The sequence below is a fragment of the Phaseolus vulgaris genome, chromosome 10, assembly GCF_000499845.2.
Source record: "Phaseolus vulgaris cultivar G19833 chromosome 10, P. vulgaris v2.0, whole genome shotgun sequence".
NCBI lineage: Eukaryota > Viridiplantae > Streptophyta > Magnoliopsida > Fabales > Fabaceae > Phaseolus > Phaseolus vulgaris.
In genome coordinates this window covers 40,721,634-40,738,913 of record NC_023750.2, presented here as the reverse complement: position 1 = coordinate 40,738,913, position 17,280 = coordinate 40,721,634, and the positions used below count along the sequence as shown (strand labels likewise).

The 17,280-nt window shown below is 35.4% G+C and overlaps 2 protein-coding genes across 2 annotated transcripts; both read left to right on the top strand.

The window, feature by feature from the left end:
• The first annotated feature begins 651 nt into the window (after positions 1-651).
• LOC137818298 (trihelix transcription factor ASIL2) lies at positions 652-2,705 on the top strand. Its single transcript, XM_068621628.1, has 2 exons — positions 652-1,007; positions 1,194-2,705. Exon 2 carries the CDS (start codon positions 1,212-1,214, stop codon positions 2,337-2,339), a length of 1,128 nt encoding a protein of 375 aa, XP_068477729.1. The 5' UTR covers positions 652-1,007; positions 1,194-1,211; the 3' UTR covers positions 2,340-2,705.
• A 6,581-nt stretch (positions 2,706-9,286) lies between these two features.
• LOC137812510 (uncharacterized) lies at positions 9,287-16,965 on the top strand. Its single transcript, XM_068614524.1, has 11 exons — positions 9,287-9,784; positions 10,328-10,496; positions 10,649-10,831; positions 10,907-11,006; positions 11,112-11,142; positions 12,066-12,108; positions 12,196-12,348; positions 12,493-14,239; positions 14,373-15,681; positions 16,009-16,092; positions 16,443-16,965. Exons 2-11 carry the CDS (start codon positions 10,438-10,440, stop codon positions 16,505-16,507), a joined length of 3,774 nt encoding a protein of 1,257 aa, XP_068470625.1. The 5' UTR covers positions 9,287-9,784; positions 10,328-10,437; the 3' UTR covers positions 16,508-16,965.
• The last annotated feature ends 315 nt before the right edge of the window (positions 16,966-17,280 follow it).

Sequence of the window (17,280 nt, the reverse complement as noted above, 5' to 3'; positions counted from 1 at the left end):
AATAATAAGTATTTACGGAACTTTTATAGACCATTTATATTTGTAAATGTTACGTGTTTAAAAAAATAATAACTGCACAGATGTGTGTTTATTTTTATTTTTTTTCAATGAGAATAAATTTAGGAAGAATTTAAAACTTAATTAAATTTAAAAAAAAATTATTTTTCTAACTTTATTATAAATGGTTTTTTTTTTATTGTATAGATAGTTTCATCTACTGTAGATAATTATTTAAAATTAAAAAAAAAACTTAATTAAAATATAGAATAACAAGAATTTGTATACACTAGAAAAAGAAATTAAAAGAAAATTCCTTTATTAATGCTAATAGTCATAACACTAATACAAATGTTAAAAATACTATCACAAGTACAATCTTTGAAGTAGTTATAAATGTGTTAGAGCTGCAACACTGTGTGCATCAAACTGGGCTTATATATGAGTTTGAAGATGATGAGGAATGAAATGGTGTTATGTTATGGAAGAAGAAGAAGTTGTAAAGAATAAAAAAAGAGTGAGAGAAGATAATAAAATAAAGATGGATAAGATAAGTTTGATGGTTGAATGAGGTGGAAATGAATAAGAATGTTTGAAGGAGAAAGAAGATGACGTAAGGGCTATAAAGAAGAGAAAGAAAAGCAATAAGCACTTACCCTTGCGTGCGTCATCTTTGCTTCAATCAGCTACATTTCAATTCCCCAAATTCTCCTCCCTCCATCATTCTCCAATACTACAAAACTCGGTTTAATGAAGGAACAATTTATAGAAAGGAAAAGGGTAAAATGGGAATATCGGCGGAAGAGGGTTAGTGTTGTGTTTATCGTCAAACTCGTGAACCAGTGAGACCAGACAATAACAGAGAAGGTCCACCAACTGAGCCGGTGACGGAGTTTCACGCACGTCCAATTCACTTCTGCCACGTCACCAACACTTCCTCTGCTCGCGCCCCACGTGGCGACGGTCACCGTCAACTCACTCCCCTTCCGTCAAACCAAACCCCAAAAAAGGTTCCAAACCAATTTCACCCAAATTTTTCTTTTAAATAAATCGAAATAAAAACGAACAAGGCACGAAAAGGCGTCGATATATTCTCGCCGGCCAAAATTCAATTAAATTAAAATAAATAAAAACCCTAGCTACGATTTTTCTCTTTCTCTGTCTCTCTCTAACTTCGGTTTCTCTCTCTACGGTAGATCGGCGGCGAGGAGGAGATGGACGACGACGAAGAGATCCAGTCGCATCCGTCGCCGGCGAGCGGATCCCCGTTGTCGTCTCCGCGGGCCAACGGACGGATAACGGTGACGGTCGCGGCGCCGGCGCCGTCGAATAGTTTGGCATTAGCGCTTCCGATTCAGCAGCCGGCGAAGGGGAACGGTGGGGGAGGAGGCGGCGGCGGTGGAGGGAGGGAGGATTGCTGGAGCGAAGGCGCGACGGCGGTACTGATCGACGCGTGGGGAGAGAGGTATCTGGAACTGAGCAGAGGAAATCTGAAACAGAAGCACTGGAAGGAGGTGGCGGATATTGTGAGCGGCAGAGAGGATTACACGAAGGCGCCGAAGACCGATATTCAGTGCAAAAACCGGATCGACACCGTAAAGAAGAAGTACAAATCGGAGAAGGCGAAGATCGCCGCCGGCGCCACCAGCAAGTGGCCGTTCTTCGACCGATTGGACAAATTGATAGGCCCAAGCGCCAAGATCCCCGGCGCCGGCGGCTCCTCCGGGACAGCCGGCACCAGCGCTGCCGGAAACAGTATTTTACAGCCGCAGAAAGTGCCTTTGGGGATTCCGGTCGGCATTCGCGACGGCGTGAATCAGTATCACCGTCCTCAAAGGCCGGCGCAGCAGCAACAACAGCAGCCGGTTCCGTTGAAGAACCAGAAGATTCAGTTCCGGCGCCGCGATCCACCGTTGGAATCCGATTCGGACGAGCGTGGCGCCTCGTCGCCAGCCTCAAGCGACAGTTTTCCGCCGGAGAGTTTCGAGCGGAAGAGGCCGCGGGTGATGAGTTCGAACGCGGGGAAAGGAAGCGAAGGTAGACGGAAGGCGAAAGGCTGGGGAAGCGCGGTGAGGGAACTGACGCAGGCGATTCTGAAATTTGGCGAGGCGTATGAACATGCGGAGAGCTCGAAGCTGCAGCAGGTGGTGGAGATGGAGAAGCAGAGGATGAAGTTCGCGAAGGATTTGGAGTTGCAGAGGATGCAGTTTTTCATGAAGACACAATTGGAGATTTCGCAACTCAAGCTTGGAAGAAAAGGTGCTAATCCTAGCAACAATCACCATAGCACCAACATCAATAACAATAACAACAATCATAACAATAATAGTGACAGCGAGTGAATGAGAGAATGAGTGAGGGATAACTAGGTTAAGGTTAAGTTTAAGGTTAAGCTTAGAATTGAATTGCATTAGCCTGTGGTGTATGCCTTTAGTTTATATATTTATCCCTTAACTGTTACAGTTAACTTAAGCGGGATTGCTTTGCTGCACCCTAAACATAGCAGGAAAATTTGCAGGAGTTTGTGCTGAGTACTGAATAATCTAATAATCTCTTTGCAGCAGATGTATCACTTCTCATAATCTGTAACACCTTCTGGGTTATATCAGTATCAGGGCATCATATCATCATTCATTATTCGTAGCTCTACTTCCATATTTTGTTTGTACATATTGGATATGCAATCTCATGGATACCAATTTACTGCATTTTCAATTTCCTGCAATATCTTCAACTTTATTACTTCAATTCCTCAGCTTTTTCTATTCTTCTCTGGAGACTCTGTTGTCTATTAGGTTCATCGTTCACCATCTGAAGAGACCGTTTCTTTAAAAAGTCTACCACAGACATTATCTGCCTTATCAAATGAGTGCAAAGCAGACATCTTTTACAATGGAATTATGCACTTTGTAACAACATAAAGTTCAAATTACTAAGATACACTAAATAAATGAAGTCGTTAAAATGTGAGTTATAAAAACAATTTCTTTTGATGCTTTTTTTATAAAAAGAAAGTGGAAAACTGTTGTACAAGTACATTTTCTCGAGTTCTAAATCTAACAGTTCATTTCTCGCGTCTGGGGATTTCTTCAATTTATTTTGTTGTTGTTGAGACTGTGTAGCTCTTGATTGAAGTGATTTTGGCCTCACACATCACCTTGAAATTCAACACAGCACTAAGTTGGGCTAATCTTGAGATTTAATAACTATTATGAAGGTTTTAGTGACTAATTCTTGTGCGTTCACACTCTTGTATTGGTTTTATGTCTTTACTAAATTTCAACTTTGGATTCTTTGAATGCTGCCTCCAAAACCTAAACTAATTCTTACAACTTAACATGGACCTCTCTTACACACTGCTAATTTCAAAGTTTAGACTTTTGTCCACGCTGCCAATCATATCAGTATATTTAATCACAAGTCCTGATATCTACAGAAATGCTGAATGTTAGGTAGATCATTGCATTATTGAATATCTCTTCAATCAATTGATTAGAAATAAGTAAAAAAAATGATATCAAATAACTCGAGTTTAAATAATGATATCATGAAAGCTCATAGTTAAAGCATTGGATTCTGGTGCATTCATAAGATCACAAAACAAAAAAGAAAACATGTTTAGTGAAGTTTCAGTTGTTTTCCATTGCTATTGACAGACCAAAATGTAGTCACTTATTGCCACTTCCCTCGTATATTAAAAATAGACAGACACGTACTTCATAGTGTCTATATTTAAGATTCATTTAATCTCTGACAGCATTTCTGCATGCTGGTTTGTGATTACCTTGGTTGAGTGTGTAGTTTACATTTGAGTAGATAAAATCAAATAACTTGACTTCGTCAAGTACTTAGTTGTATAAAATCCTTCAAGTCTCCATCAATGATGGAAGTTTCAATACCTGTCTCCAAATAAAGTACATCTTCATAGCTATCAGCATATAAGGAACACAGATAACTTAAAAAGATCAAACTTAACTATTCAGTACTTTTATATTGTTCTTTGATGACTATTTAACCTTGAAAATTGGGGTCTATTTTAAGTTTCAACCTTTTTTGTACAACAGGTTACTAAAGTAAAACTGCATTTCTAATTGAGAAAAAGATTTAGTTGTCTCCCACCTCAAATTAAGAGAGGAATGTCTTCTTCTTGAACTATCAAGCTATGGGATTTTAGCACACAAGGGTCATGACCCTAGCTCTTTTAGATAAGGTAAGCATAGGCAAAGTCAGCAACATGCCACACTTGGAAGAGCTCTAGATAAAACTTGTTACTACCTCAACTCTACCAAGATAACATCTACCAAGATAACATCGTTAAAATAATAGTATGGTTAAAATCAAAATTATAGTAATTGAAGTATTGTAAACTTTATATTTTTGGTGATTTGTTATGTTTTTGTCCTTAATTCGTGATTTGTCCTTAATTATTTGTTTGTATTCGAAAGGAGGCCTGTGAGAATTTAAAGAATTTTTGAGTAATTTGACAAAAAAAAAAAGTGAAAAAAGTTAAATTATTTGGATTAAGGTATATATAATGAATTTGTAGAAAAAAATTATTAATTTTTGTAAGTGATATGATATGATGAATGTGAGTGAATTTTAAAAAATATAAGTTTACAAATTTATTATCGTTTTTAAAAATAAATAAAAAGAAAAGCAAAGAAATGGATTCATCCGATGCTACATAGGGACATTTATATATTATCGTGAAATCCTATGTGTATTTTGTCGTGTATTTCTCCACGTGAGAGAGGAAAAGTTTCTCCTTCCTCACTCAGTGTATTTCTTTGCTTCTATTTTCTCACATACACCCTGATCCAAACGCAAGTAATCTGTGCTCTTTCGTTGTTGTCGATAATAATATTTCACTTGATCTAAACACACAGTAAAAGATATATCGGAGGATTAAAGAAAATAAAATATATTTTATTTATTTTTAGATTCGACTTCCGACTTCTAAATAATGTAAAACTATTGTATTTAAATAAATATAATAATCAAGAACTATGAGATATTTTTACAATATCTTTTCCATTATCTAGTGAATATTTTCAATTTTAATATCAATTCTACTACTATAGCATTATTAGCATCGATAAACATACAAGAACAAAACTTATTTATTTTTAATACTAATAGTAATAAAGCAATATTATATTATTATGTCAAAAAGAAACCAAGATGATTACAACTTTAGGATCAGAGTAAGTTTAGTTTTTTCTATCAAAATTAGGTTTTATTTTGATACATTGAAAAACAATATTAGAGATTAGATAACAGAAGAAGCAAACCTTTTCTAATACTTGCGTGATGGATACAATTTACACAACTTTTTTTGTATTTAACGTGATTATGTATACCCTCTAATACTTAGTAGAATAAGATTAATATAATTTACAAAGTTTTTTAGCATTTAATATAATTATGTATTGAATTCAAAAATACTGATTTAAACTAAAATAGTCTCACATTTAGATAGAACAATACTTGAATATTATCTATATTAGTAAGATAAAATGTATATAACACCTTAAATCTTATATTTTGTTCTCTAATGGACTAATTATATCTTCATTAGTTTCTAAAATTTAGAATGGTTTCAGTTTTACTCCCTCAATTTTTTTTAAAATAATCCCAAGCATTAAATTTGAAAATTTAAAACAAGTTTTAAAAGGTGTAGGGTTCACTTTTAGAGTTTAAGTTTTAAATTTTAGGGTTTAAAATTGTGTTTTAGTATTTTGAACTTAATTTTTAGAAACAATTTTTTTTTTAACTTTGAGAGAGTAACAAAATCTTTTCTAATTTTGAAGAATCAAATAAAAACATAATTAAACATGATCTAATTCTAATGAGAAACACATTACAGATCAATATTAAATATATTAGGAACAACAAGGTTACTTTTTATGTGTATTGTCCCAAAACAATCACAAACATTTTGTGAAATATAATAGAGTGAGAGAAGTATATTTTAAGCTTAACTTAATTTCATAGAACTGGTTTATGACGTGGGATCTCCAACACATTCCCTCATGTTGAGAGTGACATCTCATACGTGAGATAACATATTATGGGTGGTCCGATAACGGTCCGATAGCGGGTGACCTGATAAGCCCAACAAACACTTCCCAGAATAAGCTCGAAAATTACTCTGATACCATATTAAGAAGTAGATTTTAAACTTAACTCAACCTCATAAAATCGATTTATGAGGTGAGGTTTTGCACCCACTTATATACAATGAAATGCTCTAATTTCTTGTTGATGTAATATCTCCAACAATTAGATGAACACATCGTGAATTTTGTAGATGAAAGTTTATTTTGAATAATTTTTCAACAATAAAATGGCATATATTATTTGAATTGGGGAACCAAGTTATGATGAGATTCTCAAAGTGTAGATTATAATGTCCTTGACTCTGAATTCTGAAACAATGGCTATGGTATGAACATTTCTAAGAGTAGATGAAAGAGGAGAGATTTTTAATTTGAAAATGAACATGGCTCCAAAAATGCTACTGGTCATGCATGCATGTATGGCACCTACTATTCAAATGATGGGTGTAGAATATAGTATGTATAGTGAGATTTGTTTGAGAGATAAGTAAGTAATATATTTTCCAAAAATGTGATGAGTTTGGTCCCACATCGCTAGAGTTTGTGGGAATCATTGTAAGTGGTTCCTATTGGTGGAAGAGACTCCATGAGTATCACACCCTTCTTTTCATATCACTCTAATTTTATATATTAATTTAAAAAACAATTAATATAAAAAGTACTTTGAATATTAACAAAATCATTATATATTTGTAACATTATTTATATTTATATTATAGATTAAAATTATGTTTTTGTATTAATAGATAAAAGGATTAAATATTATATTTTCATATGTTACAAAATCATCTAGTTTGATTTTCATATTGTACTACAAGTTAGTTTATGTTAAAGAAACTTGTGACAGAAAACTATAAATTGAAAAAATGATTAAAATTATAAGAGAATTGTAAGTTTTAAAACTATTTCATTTTGAAAAATACACCTCTGACAAAAGGGAGGAGGATTTATTTTTTATTAACTCAAATTTTAATATAAAAAAGTAACTTTACTTTTTATTTTAGTTATTAGTCAACTTCTCTTACTATATTTGAAGTATATTGAATTTATCACCATCATTTTTATTAATTTTTTATTTAGTAAAGAAAATAAAGAAAAATAAATGAAAAGAAAGATTATTTAGGTAAAAAATAGTGAAAAATTATTTATTATTTTTTATATTTTGATATTATTATAATAAAAAACAAAACATGCACTTATAACTAATTATAAATATCTTGCTATTAATCATGTTTGTAAAATATTTTTTTTTTCATATAAAGGGTATTGATAGTTATTTCTTTTTTCTACCATAGCAAAAGATTAACTTATCATCAAGTTTATTTAACATGGATAATGAAAATGACATTTTATTTGATGTGTTTTCGTTTTTTTTAATTTAATACAAAACCTTTTCTATTTGATTTTTACTAAATTAATTAAAAATTTGACGTAGGCACATCACATTTTAGTCTGTTTATAGTTTAAATGCTTTATTTCAGTTATATGTCGATAAGAAATGATGTGACGTTAAATTTAATGATACTTTGTTATATTTAGTGACAATTAATTCTTTTTCTATATTTATCTCTTGAAATTATTTAGTACAAATCTTTATCAGTATGAAAACGATTTTTATTGACTAAAAGTGGCTAGAAATTGATATAATTCATTATTTTTTATTTTTTTTTGTATTTGGTGACAAAAATTAAGATGAAACTAGTTGCCTTGTGATTGGGGCACAAATTCGTTAGCAAACCAAATCAATAAGACAAAATGACATGCCACTTATTCTCCAAACCCTAATTTTGGTTTTCAATTTTCATTTTTTCTTTATATGATAAGTGTTACTTAAGAAATCTCCTTTTCCAAATTCAATCTTCAAATACAAGTAATTTTACTTAGGATATTTTTTTTATTTTTTTTTACCTTATATAACACACATCATTTCGAAATTATACAAATACTTTCACAATAATTTAAAACACTTCCACCATAATTTTAAACCAATAAATGGTTACGTCATGTTTAATGTTCCAACCGTTATATACTTACACGATTCATTACCATGATTATTAGTAATAGTTTTGAATTATTTCATAATTTACGTGAAAAATGTGAAAAGAGTTAACAAAATTCAAAATATGCAAGCTCACCAATAGTGGGTTCCAACAGAATTTATAATAAGTAATTAATAATAATAATAATAATATTTTTTTTCATTTTTCTTTTCAACTACTTTTTTAGGCTCTCAAAATACGACTTTGATTTATTTATTACGATTTTTTTTTTATTATTTACAGGCTGGTTTGGTTATGTTATTTGACCGATGAATGAATCACTAATTGTTTTTTTTTTTTTAATTTAAGTGTAAGCGCAAAATAAAATTTTATGTATTTTATTGCAAAGTATTTAAATTTAAATAGTAAAACTCTATTTTAACATTGAAGTGTAAAATTAAATATTCGAAATATATGGTTGGACTAGACGACGACGTTAAATGGAAAATAAAATAGTAGTAAATTTTGAAAACGACAAAATCATATCAAATAGTTAGGAAAAACCCGATTACACATATTAGAAAAAGACCCTACGGATTATTTTACACTTCAACAAATATTATATTTTAATAAAAAAAATAAAATAATAAAGTTTCACCAAACTTAATTTACTTCACTAACAAACATTTAATCTGAATTTAAATATAACTTGTACAATGATTATTATTATTATTATGTAAAGACTTTGAAGCAATAGAATACAACAGTGTAAACTGGTGTTGACCAGGACTTAGTGAAATTACAGAAATGTCCCTTGTGTCCAATACATAGATTCGTCTATTTCGAATACCCCAATCATAGAGTACAATAAAGTATTAAAGGGTGAAAATGAAACAATTCATGCCACGAAATTTGAATCAGTTTATTATTGTGTTTATATTATGAGTTAGTAAATGACAAAAACATGGGAAATGCAACCTGGTTAATGTTTCTTGCCCAATGATTCGGTTTTTTAATTTTTAAATTTTGATTTTTGGTTACCATCTGGTTTTAAAAGTTAACCACCATTATTTGTTGAAGAAGAAAAAAACTGGTAAAGTCTTCGGGAGTAAAAGTTTCAGTCACGTTGGGGTCTGGCACTGTCAATCATCACCGTTATTCACCGCAGCACACTGTTTTTTTTTTTTTTTTGTTTGGATTGAATCCTTGTTATCTGCTAATTAATTGCGTTTTTTCAAAATGCAAATGTGACAACGTTTTTTGTTTTTTGTTTGTGTCTGAACGTTGTCATTCTCTGTTTCTACTGAGAGAGAGGGACGGTGTGTGTGGAGAGAGAAAGTAGAGGGGTTTTGAAATGAAGGATGAGTAAAGCAAAAACCATCTTTTTCATTGTGGGGTTTTCGTAAAACTTCAATTTAAAAGAAAAGAAGAAAGAAAATGAGAGAAGAGAAAGAAAAAGAAAGAGGCTCATTTCCTCCACAGTGAGACACAAAAAGGGAAGAACAAGAAGAAGAGAGAAAGAAGAACATAAAAGACAAAGGAGCCAAATGCTGGTACCCTTTTGAACTCTAAATTGGAGGATCGGGTCACGCAATCGAAGATCTCGAACCTTCATATCTGCACTTCACATTCAATTCTACGCCCCTTCCACATTTCACTCCAAATTTTCAATGCAAAAAAGTGATTAGGGTTTGTTCATTTTCTTTTTCCTATTTTGCAGCATGGGTGTTTGTTTGTGTGTAACCTTGATAATGCTTCGCTTGACTCTCTGTTCTTTATTTGATTATTGTGTTCTTTTAGTATGTTTTTGGGTTTAGCTTGGTTGGTATTGGATTTTGGGTTTATTTGGTATCTATGCAGCTTTAGTCAAGTTCGGTCTTCTGCTGAATCAGATCTATTTCTGATAGTTTCTGTGGCAAATTTGGGTTTCTGTTTTGCTGCAAAAGCTTGAACTTTTGGGTCACGGGTTGGGATCTATGGCGTGGAATGGTTCTGTTGAGGGTTGCAACAAGTGGGATTTACCTTAAGTGCATCTGGGCTGTTACTTGATTTTGTTCAATTTCGGACTTGATAGAAAATGTAGATTTGTAATGTAATGCAAATAGGAAAATGACTCACTGAACGCACTTGTTCGTCTGACGCGGAATTTTGCAATAGTGTTCTTTTCCTTTTTCTTTTTTAACCATGCTTCTGCAGAATCTGCATTCTTAATTTGGGATTTCTTTTGTGTAGTGTTGTTGATTATGGTTGGTGCCAAATGGAAACGATGGTTAAGATTGCGTTTGCTTGCGTGAAATGATCCGAAGAGTGATAGAGAGTAGCATCACCTTCAATATAGGAAAATGAAGTCTGATACGCTTCTTGATTACGCGGTATTCCAATTGTCTCCAAGGCGTTCAAGGTACGGGCAACTTTTTCCTTGGGATTTTCTGGTTTCTGAGATGTGCTTCTCTGTTTTTTTATTAGAGTTTGTAACAATGTTTTTGTGGTGTACACACCAAAACAAAGAGTTCGTAATCGTGTTTCCTTGTTTTTCTTTCTTTCATCGGGCAGATGTGAGTTGCTGGTTTCGAGTGATGGGAACACTGAGAAACTAGCATCAGGATTGTTGAAGCCATTCTTGACCAATTTAAAGGTTGCAGAAGAGCAGGTTGCTCTAGCTGCCTCATCAATCAAGCTAGAAATTGATAGACATAAGAATGCCGAGGCGTGGTTTACAAAAGGAACATTTGAGAGGTAACACTGCCCTTTGATTGTATGCACCGAGCATTTTGGTTTACCTTTTGATTTGATTGGTTTTGGTGCTTACAGGTTTGTGCGGTTTGTTAGCACACCAGAGGTTTTGGAAATGGTCAATACCTATGATGCAGAAATGTCCCAATTAGAAGCAGCAAGAAGAATATATTCTCAGGTAACAACAGAGTTATGATCAAAGAGAGAAGAATGGCGCAAACAACTGAACTAAGCAATCACTTTTTTTCTTTCTTTTGTTAATATTTGGAATGTCTTATTTCAGGGGGCAGGGGATCAGCGTTCAGATCCACAAGGTATGTTTTCTTTGTTAATAGACACATAACCAAATAACAGCTCTCTTTGCAATTAGACCTATAACCCAGGACAATTTGGAACTTCTTTTTGATCGTGTTACTGCTCATCAGTAACCACTCTGATGAATTTCTCTTATCAATATTTACTACTCTTAACTCTTAAGACATTTATGTTGCATTTCCCTACTGCATATCTTGTAGTCGTGGAGAAAAAAATTGTGTTTCTTCTTCTGTTGTACAAAATCGATTGAAAATTGTTGTACAGTTATGACTTTTAGTTATATTGGCTGGCATCATGCTGTCCAAATATGGAAGCTTGATTATTGTCAAAGTTCATTACTTAATCTCACATTTCTTTCACTATTATTTCCCCATTGAACACATTTTACTGTTAAAAGTAATGGAGCTGACGTATTCTACACTTTACTTAGTGTTTACCATTAAATGAAATTATTATTATAACGGAATCTTGAGGCTATATTTATGAACTGGCTACTGATTTTAGATATTTGCGCACTTCTAAAATGTTTTCCTGTCTGTAATAGTCTGCTAATTATTGCCCAATTCGGTGATAGCCTATATTATGTGTCATGTTGATGTAGGTTGTTCTGAATGTGAGAGTAGATAGAAAAAATGAAATTAAATGTAGCCAGAGAGGAAAGATAAAAAAAAGTCAATAAACCATTCTCAGTTCTTAATTGCCACATGCTCCCATAAATGCCCCAACAGAGTTGCTTTATCTTCCTTGTTGAGAGAGCATGTCAAAATGGGTTGAGGTTTCAACAATAGAACTAGAAATGAAGAATGAAACAGTGTTGTTTTTCTTTGAATTTGTGCATAAATAAAGTATTATTTTTGATGGTTTTTTGAAAGAAAATAAAAAGCAGTGTTTTGTTGAATGAATGATGTGGTGAATTTGGCAGGTGGGAATGGAGCAGGAGCAATAACAGTGGCAGATGCTACAACGTAAGATTTGATCTACCTAGACTGCGTTTTGCATGTTCCTTTTAGAGATGCAATTGATTGATTTGTTGGTACAATTTACTTGCACAGGAAGGAACTGCTAAGAGCAATTGATGTACGACTGAGTGCAGTTAGGCAGGACCTAACCACAGCATGTGCTCGTGCATCAGCCTCTGGTTTCAATCCCCACACCATCTCTCATCTCAAACATTTCTCTCATCGTTTCGGTGCTCATAGATTGAAGTAACTCATTTTCTTAAATAATAAATACCATTAACTATTTTTCATTTTCTTTTTCATGTATGGTAAAATATTGAATAAATAACGATGTTATTAATGTAATGTTGTTGTTTAATTAATTATAATGTTTTTTTTTTTGCGGTGCAGTGAAGCATGTACTAAGTACATGTCACTGTACGAAAGAAGACCGGACCTTATCAGTCACTGGCCAGGTGGCGATGACAGGGAACTCCGATCATCAGTTAGTTCTGACATGTCCATCGACAACGATGATGGGCCCAACCAACCTCAGGCCCAGGCCCAAGCCCAAGCCCATGATCAACTATCCGACCCACCAAAGCCCAAGCCTTCTGCTAACTTGGCCTCGCTGCGACGAAGCAATACTAGCGTGAACTCGAGGGACGACAACAACGACACCCCTACCAAAGAGGAGACGGAGTCGCCGGCGTCGGCCACCTCGGCGTCGACGGCTCCGGCGGGTCGGAGGCTTAGCGTGCAGGACCGGATCAACCTGTTCGAGAATAAGCAGAAGGAGAATTCCTCCGGGAAGCCGCCGGAACTCCGGCGGCTCTCCTCTGATGTGCTGCGGCGGTGGAGCGTCGCGAGCGACATGAGCATCGACGTGAGCGGGGAGAAGAAGGAATCGGATAGCCCCTTGTCGTCCTCTGTTTCGCAGACGAAGTCCCTTGTTTCTGAAGAGAAGGATCGAAACGACAACATATCGGAGAAATTTGGGAAGACTGATCAAGGGTCTTATCAGGAGACAGGGAAAGTTTCCGTTTTTGACGAGGACATGAACGAGGGGTTTAAGGATCAGGTGGGTGGTGATGGTGGTGTTCCTGAGGCCGCAGTATTGAAGAAGGGTTCATCTGAGGTTGTTGGTGGTGGTCCTATGTTGTCTTCTGGGGATGATGATGTGAAGGTTTATGATGGGCTGAAAAATCATGTGGTTGCACCGTCACTTATTAGGGGACCCCGAAGTCATTCTCGATCCTTATCAGCACAGTTTGAAGGTGGCAATGGACTCAAATTGAGGGATGTTTCTGTTCGTGCTGATCAATCTTCACAGATTGAGGTTGAGGACTCTTCTTCATTCCCTAACAAGGATAAGGATTCCCAAATCCCAAAAATGAAGTACCAGAAATCTCTACCTGGTAGAAGTGAACAACAGTTGAGCATGATACAAGGTAAAAGGGATGAAACTAACAAAAGTACTCATGAACTTAGCAAAATGAAACAAGTTTTGGAGACTCAGGACAATGCACGTCCAACCTCAACCCCACCTTTAGAGCAGCAACATCAGAGGATGAGGCAAGCTAAAGGAAATCAAGGGCTGCATGATGAGCTGAAAATGAAGGCTGATGAACTTGAAAAGCTTTTTGCTGAGCATAAACTGAGGGTTCCTGGGGACCAGTCTGGTTCTGCGAGGAGAGTTGAGCCGGCTGATGCACATATAGAACAGTCACAGTATAGGAAAGCTGGAGTAGGGGAGTCCACTCCTCAATTGCCTTCCAGAAGCAACGTGATTGAAGTGGCTGGGAGTTCAAGCAGTCTGGCAAGCTTTGATGCTAAGTCGGTTGCAAAGACAGTGGACAGTCACAATTCTGGTGATGCTTTGAGGCAAAGTTTTTCTGATCTTAACTTGAGTGAAGATTCTAGAGGAAAGTTTTATGAGAAGTACATGAAGAAGAGGAATGCCAAGCTTCGAGAAGATTGGAGTACGAACAGAGCTGAGAAGGAAGCTAGGATGAAGGCCATGCAGGATAGCCTTGAGATGAGTAGAGCTGAAATGAAGGCCAAGTTTTCGGGCTCTAACAACAGACAAGATTTAGCATCAGGTGCTCATCGTGCCGAGAAACTTAGATATTTCAAATCAAATATTAAGAGGGAGCAGGTATTCATTGGCTTTTTTATGATTTTTGTGATGACTGTAGAATTTTAATTTTTCGAATGCAAAGTTTGTTTTTAAATTAAAAACATCAAATTCCATTTTCAGTTCTGATTTATATACCCCTTTTTTTGGACAGCATCCGATAGATTCCCTTCAGAATGAAGATGATGAAGATGTTTCTGAATTCTCAGAAGAGAAAACTTATGGTGCTTCAAGGCAAAGTAGGAAATTTTTTCCTAGACATACATCTTCAGGTACCCCTCGAACTACGGCTGTGTCGGTCTCACGCTCATCTGGAAGGCGAAGAGACAATCCACTTGCTCAGTCTGTTCCAAACTTTTCTGATTTAAGAAAAGAAAATACAAAGCCTTCTTCTGGAGTCAGTAAAACAACCCGCACTCAGGTGAGGTCTTATTCCCGTAGCAAAAGCACCACCGAGGAGATGCAAGGAGTCAAGGAAGAGAAGTCGAGGCAAGCTCAGTCTTTAAGGAAAAGTTCTGCTAATCCTGCAGAGTTTAAGGATTTGTCCGCTTTGAACCCAGATGGGATTGTTTTGTCTCCATTGAAATTTGATATGGACGAGACTGATCTAGGTCCTTATGATCAATCACCTAGATCTTTCCTTAAAAAGGGTAATAACATAGGTTCTGGTTCTGTTGGCAATGCTATCCGGATGAAAGCTTCAATGGCATCTGATACTCAAAAAAATAAAGAATTTGATGACCTTGAATTTGACGAGGATGATTCTTTGCAGATGGCCACAGAGGAACAGGATGACATTGAAACTATGGTTATCAAAGATATTGCTTATAATAATAACGGAAAGGTTAGTCTGAGCCAGGAATCCGGAAAGTCTGGTAATTCTGGATCTGAAATTGGTGATTCTACTAGGTCTTTTGCCCAGGTTGACCCTATTTCAGGAGGTGAAATGGCTTCTGGGTTTCCATCCACATTCAACGGTGTAAGATCTGTGCAGGATTCTCCTGTTGAAAGTCCCGTGTCATGGAATTCTCGCGTGCCTCATCCTTTTTCATACCCGCATGAGTCATCTGACATTGATGCTTCCGTAGATTCTCCAATTGGAAGCCCTGCATCTTGGAATTCTCATTCTCTTAACCAGGGTGACAATGATGCTGCCAGAATGAGGAAAAAATGGGGAAGTGCTCAAAAACCATTTCTTGTTGCTAATTCATCCCAAAATCAACCCCGCAAGGATGTCACTAAAGGTTTTAAGCGGTTGCTAAAGTTTGGGAGGAAAACTCGTGGATCCGAGAGTTTGGCTGATTGGATCTCTGCTACAACATCTGAAGGAGATGATGACACTGAAGATGGCCGAGATCTGGCCAATCGGTCATCAGAAGACCTGAGGAAGTCAAGAATGGGATTCTCTCATGGTCATCCTTCTGATGACAGCTTCAATGAAAATGAGCTGTTCAATGAACAGGGTAACCTATTTTTTTCTCAGATTTCTTGTTATTGATCAACACGCTTGGTTATTGCTTAAAATCTAGATATTTAAGCAGAAATATTTTTATTTTATCATTTGATCTTGCCAATATCTTGTGCTATCCTGCTATCAGGAAATGGATCCTTTAATTTATTCATTGATGTCTTTCCACTGTTGGTTGCACATTTAAACAAATTGTACCTATCCTTAGATATTGATGTGTGTGGAGGGACAAGGAAAATTTCAATTAATGTCTTTATTTTTTAACTTTCGGTTTTTAATAGACTCAACTTCTAATTGATTATTTTTTTCTTAATTCCTGCAGTCCAATCCTTGCAAAGCTCTATTCCTGCACCTCCTGCTCATTTTAAACTAAGGGATGATCACATGTCTGGAAGTTCATTAAAAGGTGATGCCTGGGTAACATTATAGGTCAATTTTTCATCCATTTTTGGTGTAGTTTCACGTGTCTGGCTGATGAATTAGTTCTGTAAGTTGTCAGGAGTTCTCAAAATGTGTCCTCTTTGCATTTCATTGATTTTGGTAGTTCATTCTTAGATTAGGGCCAATCTCTTTGGAATTGTTTTGCTAAGAATGTAATCCTCGACTCACCGGAATGCTATTGTTAATAAAGACTTGGGATTCACATATGCTGTGGATTTCTTTTCATTGATTTCAAGAATGATAACAGTTGATTTTCTACAGATTTAATATCTTTTATACGATGCCATAGTTACATGTTAACTTCAATTTGTGCAGCTCCCAAATCATTTTTTTCACTATCAACTTTCCGAAGCAAGGGTAGTGACTCGAAACCCAGATGATATTTCACTGATTGAGCCTGGCAAGTAATTCGGATGATCTTCAATGGTAGGGGTGTAAAGCACAATATTAAATATGATACAGAAAAAGAGAGGTAGGCTCGATACAATGATCTATATGAAAGATATATGTGATTGGGGTTATGTATATTTTCTTGGACTCATGAGGTTTTCCCCTATGATTTAGTTAGTCATGGTTGTGTTGATATATGCTGCATACTGTAGTCAATGAAAAGTCGCCTATTGGTGCAGTGTCATTGTAATTTTGGCAGTAGTGGCATTCTTTTGCTCGTTTATTTTGATTTACTTGTGTGATGTATATCAGAGTTGAACTCCTGTTAGAATGAATCAGTACAGTCAGAGTTAAGAAGAGTAATGTGATTGCGGAGCAAAATAGTAGCTTTCAAAAGATTATTTCCCTCCCCCCATGAAAAGAACGAATAAGAATGATTGGTTACTTATCCTTTGCCACTTTATTGTTTTTAGCTGTATGAACTTTCAGCTATTAATGCTCATTTTCATGACAGCTACACGTTACTTAATGTAAATCATCACACAGTAAATAAACATGGCCATCGATCTTTCTTACCTTGTGATTCTGCATCCATTACTTATTGCTTTGGGCCTTGTGAACATCGAACCGTTCCATAGCAGTAATGAATGAGAACGCTTATTGTATTCCATTTATTATATTGATTTTTGGCTACTTAGAATCAGTTTCTTTCTTTCTCTTCCTACCTTTTTGCACCATGCCTCCGGTTGAGAAGTTTGTTTAA

Excerpts from the sequence above, each read along its gene's own strand:
- LOC137818298 (XM_068621628.1), top strand. The coding sequence starts at position 1,212 with ATGGACGACGACGAAGAGATCCAGTCGCATCCGTCGCCGGCGAGCGGA.
- LOC137812510 (XM_068614524.1), top strand. The coding sequence starts at position 10,438 with ATGAAGTCTGATACGCTTCTTGATTACGCGGTATTCCAATTGTCTCCA. Across the intron at positions 10,832-10,906 it reads ACAAAAGGAACATTTGAGAG|GTTTGTGCGGTTTGTTAGCA; the intron begins GTAACACTGCCC and ends TGGTGCTTACAG. Across the intron at positions 11,143-12,065 it reads TCAGCGTTCAGATCCACAAG|GTGGGAATGGAGCAGGAGCA; the intron begins GTATGTTTTCTT and ends TGAATTTGGCAG.